The 4,939-nt window shown below is 39.1% G+C and overlaps 1 protein-coding gene across 1 annotated transcript; it reads right to left on the reverse strand.

Moving 5' to 3' along the window:
• Positions 1-2,124: 2,124 nt before the first annotated feature.
• On the reverse strand, positions 2,125-3,173 carry LOC149829833 (TLC domain-containing protein At5g14285-like). The gene has a single exon (XM_090016110.1). It carries the CDS (start codon positions 3,121-3,123, stop codon positions 2,341-2,343), a length of 783 nt encoding a protein of 260 aa, XP_089872236.1. The 5' UTR covers positions 3,124-3,173; the 3' UTR covers positions 2,125-2,340.
• Between the last annotated feature and the right edge of the window lie 1,766 nt (positions 3,174-4,939).

Below are 4,939 nucleotides of genomic sequence, written 5' to 3' on the forward strand. Positions count from 1 at the left end.
GGAAGGATCTTTTGCTCAGAATTTTTGTAAATATTCAAGCATCCAAAAATCACACTTTTTCATCAAAAATACATGATCCAACAGTCAATTCCTAACAAATGGACCATGTTGAATACATATGCAGGGTTGGATTTGCAAAAAAAGTGTTAGAAATGCCTAGTTCACACTTCTGTTCACATATTTCCAGTTAACATATTCTAGTGGCCCTAGAATAGCATATCATAATTTTTGAGCTAATAATAGGTAAAGACTTTTAAATTTCAGTATTACAATGACCATATTAAGAGAAGGAAAACATAAATGAATTAAAACCAAATTGCTCAGAGGCATGCAAACAGGCACTCTTTTTGGTTGATATTTTCCTTATTTTGTATTTTTTTTGAAAATTTCAAAGTATAAAAAAGCATCATTACATGACACAGAATTTCCATAAACAACTAGTTTTATCACATCTTGAATAAGTGCAATTGATGCATAGCTTTCCAACGTGTACGGTTATAAAAGTTTTAACTGGAAATGTGAAGTTTCTGCCTGGCTGTATCCTCCCCAATTAAATATAAAACAAGTATATAACAACTGGTTATTCACAAAACTGACATTCGTTATGCAGAACAAATCTCTAACTAATGTGCCTTTGGAAATCTAGCAACAAGAGAATGCCCCAAGATCCTGATTTCATCGCATGCAAGTCTGTCTTGTTTAAAGCTATGGGACGTGAATTCTTGATGTTAGTGTACCTATAACCCAGAGTTTAAAACAAAACAAAATAAACAAATAAATAAATTACAATTCAATGAGTACATGGTATCATTACCCCGATAGATTATATTGCTTTGTGCAGTAAAAAAAACAAACTATAAAAGATCTCTGAATTGGGACAGTGAATAGCCAAAAATCAACCAATACTATATCAAAGAAAATCTCTACTCTGTATGTGAACTCAAGGCAAGAAGATGTCTCAAAATAAAGGCATTGGTGGTTTATTATTCTGCAAGTTCCAGGTTGATATTCACACTTCTCGAGCTTTTTGGTCTAAAAGGAAAGCGGCATTATCATCCAAGTTTTCGAAATATTGCAAATGAACAACAGAAAACAAAGACAACAGAATCTCGAGTGCTTATGAACCAGTATTTTCTTACAGTAAGTAGCACAGGTAAGTGTTTTCTTAAGAAGAAGAATAGCAGAAGATGTTAACTTGATGAATAATAAGATTTCAAATCAACACGTCCAACCTCTATGCACTAGAGATCCTGCCTATTTTATTCACCTAAATTTACAGATTACAGTATTTGATCTTATATGTCCACTGTTTTATTCCTGTAACCTCTCTTTATTAGTATGATGACTTGTTTATCATCAATGCAATATATTTGAATGAAAATTTCTTTCGTCAAACCAATAAAAGGTTTTTCCCAACATGGTTTCTATTAGGACTAATCCAAATACATATCAAATTTCTCAAATCCCTCCCTCCCTTTCTATTAACCTTTCCAAAACCATCCTTCAAAATGTGAAGGCAATTTTGCAAAATGCAAAAAAGAAAATTAATGTGAGAATGATAATAACATCATAATATAAAGTTTAAGTGAGGAATAAGTCAATAAACCAACGTTCACCCAAACTTGGAAGGTTGAACATAAGATTGTAGGTCTAAATGAGGTCCAAACTACTATCGTTCCAGAATTACAAGATGGAAAATTTTGGACTCCAATCAACCAAAGTTGAAAGGCTGCATTTAAAGACGTATAGAGTCTAAATCAGGTCCAAATTACCATTCAATCAAAATAAAAAGGCCAAGCTTAACATTAGCATTTTAAATCTGGTTAAAGTCACCATTTGACCAAAATTAGAAAGCTGAGACAAGAAAACTTCTTCAACAAAGAAGACAATGAGGATCTGGAATCATCTGAAGCTATACAAACGTTTTTTGTCCGAAAGAAATGATCCAATAACCTAAATCCAAATGCATCACTGTCTTATCAATTTTAACAAACTCACCCCTCTTGTTTCACTAACCATTCGAAAACCATCATTCCGTACGGAATAGAACAAGGGCTTCCTTAGGCATAACTCAACCATAAGCAATTATGCATTTGATGGAGTTATGATGATAAACACAAATTTTATAAGGAATAAGCTTTCAATTCTAATGAACCAAGCATGTTCTTATGGTTCTGCAAGCATTTAACGACTACGACTCGATACATGAACCACAACTACACAGTTAACATAATAACCATATATTCACAAAACACAGATGAACATAAGGACAAGAGAAAACCCCACTATCTCTATTGCTCTGATGCAGGGGAAGAAAAGAGAACAAAAACGGATGCCCATTTACCTAACTTTCTTCCCTGATTCCGATTCCGGATTAGAATATGCAACAGAACATGACTTCGTCTTCGACTTAGAGACCTTCTCTTGATACAATTCCACCCAAAGATTCACAATCCATAAGATGCTCACGGCAATCGCCGTGACCACAACAACCATCCAAGACCACGACACCCACCGGGGGATCACGTCATCAGCCGCCCCGCTGAGATAAAAAGCCCCCATCTTGTAGGTGAAGATAGGGGCGGCGATGCCCCGGACGACGGAATAGAAGGCGTAGAACGGTGGAGAGAGGAGATCGCAGAGATTCCGGGCGGAGGCGTAGGCAGAGTCACCTCTGCGGGCCCTGGCGAGGGTCCAGACGTTCTGGCAGAAGCTGGTGAGCTCGGCGAGGAGGAGGAGGGTGAGGACGGCGCATGCGCCGCGGGCAACGAGGTAGCGGCAGGTGGCGAGGACGAAACCAGTGCCGAGGTGGTGGGCGATGAAGAGGGCGTCGCCGGGAAGGAAGAGGAGGTAGTGGAGGAGGTCGGCGGCGAAGTAGGCGAGGCTGAAGTCGAGGACGGCATTCTGGAAGCGGGTATTGGCGGAAGCGAAGGAGGGCGGTGGCGGCCGGAAGAAGAGGGCGCCGGCTGCCATGATGGCGACGGGGGTGCCGTGAGCGAGCGAGATGACGCAGCTCGCTGACTCGGCCCGGTCGGCGGCGGTCCGGCACCTCCGGAAAATCACGCCGTAGGCGAAGGCGTACAGAAGAAGAAACCCCACCAAGGAAGGAATTAGGGTTTCCATCTCCCTCGTTCCCCCTCTGCCTTAAGAGAGAGAGAGAGCAGAGACGCTGAGTGCACGGCTCGAGGAAGAAGGAAGGGACGATATTTATACAAGAAATATTTGAACGTCATTCGATTATTTAATACATTTTTTTAACGTTTTTGGTGGGTCACTAAATTATTTTTTCAGAATTAGGTAACTATATAAAAACGCAAACGTCAAGGCAAGAATTGGGCGGCTTTCATTTGTATAAAATAGCAACAGAGTCTTAAAAAATTTGGCTCTAAATCGTACGTGGAAATAAATGTTTCTGAAGCTTAATTTTTGGAAGCACAGAGGTGTCAAATGTCTGAGCTCGAGTGTAGGAGAGAACGGAATATGCGGATCCGATAGCTGTTCTGTCTTTCTGATTTTGCTAGGATCACGGAAACGTGGGATTTAAGGGAATATGCTTATCTCGATCGGGGTATAAATCGGGTCTTGTGAGTCATGGCCCAAAACTGGAACCAGTAAAATCCGACTACTAGGTTGTCAATGGGTCGGTTTTTGACCCACACCTGGCTCGTACCGAATCCTATAGGGCTAGGGTTTGGTGATAAAGAAGAAAGTCCAATTAAAAACCAAATCGGATTCAAAAGATCCAATTAGTATAAGTAGCAGATATGGTTTGTGAAATTTCATACCAGAATTCCAATTAAGACCCGTGATTTTTTAATATAAAAAAAATACATAAAAATTACTATCCGGGTGTGGGACCTGGTCTGGTTTATATAATCTTTATAGGACTCAGCTATGGTTTTTTTTATGTTAGACTCCATTGGACCCTATTTGAACCTAGTTCCCGTACCTCAAACTTAAATCCGGGTTGGAACTTACTTGGATCTAAACCAAATCCGACGTGTTGACACCCGTTTACAAACATGTTGGATATGGGATTGATAGAATTTTATCAACTTTGAACAACGGAACTGGTTCTAGATTCGTGTATGAATGTCGGATTCACGGTGGAGACTTATGTCACAGGGATACATCATTTTGATTGTGCGCTGACACGGATACTAATATGTTCAAAAATTATTTTAATGTTTTTAATAAATTTTAATATTTTGATATATGTCAACAAAAGTTTATAAAATAAAAAAAAATGTTTTTTTATGATTAAAAAGTTTAAAAAACATGCGTTCTCGTGTCTTATTTTGCAAAATGTTTTTGAAACTTGTGAGTTGAACCTCTGTCAGATGTCAGGTTGCACCCGAATCATTGTGACAAAGGAGGAGACCTAGATTTAGTCATAATCAAGTCCCGGTAGTGGTGGATGGGGATGCACACTCTCTGGTTTCGATCCGAGCTTGCTCTGGCTCGTCTTGGCTTGTGAAGGAAAACGGGTTGAACCATGGCTTGGGATCGGCTCCAGTCGAGTTGAAAAACCTTTAATTTAAGAATGTTCTTAATTTTTTTTTAAATGGTGTAAAATGCGTTTTTCAAAGATGACCAATGCTTTATCCAACCCTTCTTTGTGATATGATTATCAACAAAATACATAGATATATCAATCTAATTTTTTTTTATATAATTATAACAACCGAGCCTAATTGAGCTTACTGAGCTTATTCGAGTTCAAGCTTGACTTTATATGTTTCGAGCCTCAAACCTTGTTCAAGCTTGACTCATTTACTTTTTGCAAATGAGTTCGAGTTCGAGCTGAGCTTTAACGAGTCGAGCTTGAGCCAACCTTGAGCTAGCTCAGCTCATTGTGCATCCCTAGTGGTGGATACATAAAAAGGGAGCAAGCCATTGATTTTTGTGTGGAGAAAGTAAAATGGCTTGCATTTGACCC

This window comes from Nuphar pumila, chromosome 8 (assembly GCF_984573655.1).
Source record: "Nuphar pumila chromosome 8, dmNupPumi1.hap1.1, whole genome shotgun sequence".
NCBI lineage: Eukaryota > Viridiplantae > Streptophyta > Magnoliopsida > Nymphaeales > Nymphaeaceae > Nuphar > Nuphar pumila.

What these genes read in the sequence shown, in the direction of transcription:
- LOC149829833 (XM_090016110.1), bottom strand. Translation starts at nt 3,123, where the DNA reads ATGGAAACCCTAATTCCTTCCTTGGTGGGGTTTCTTCTTCTGTACGCC.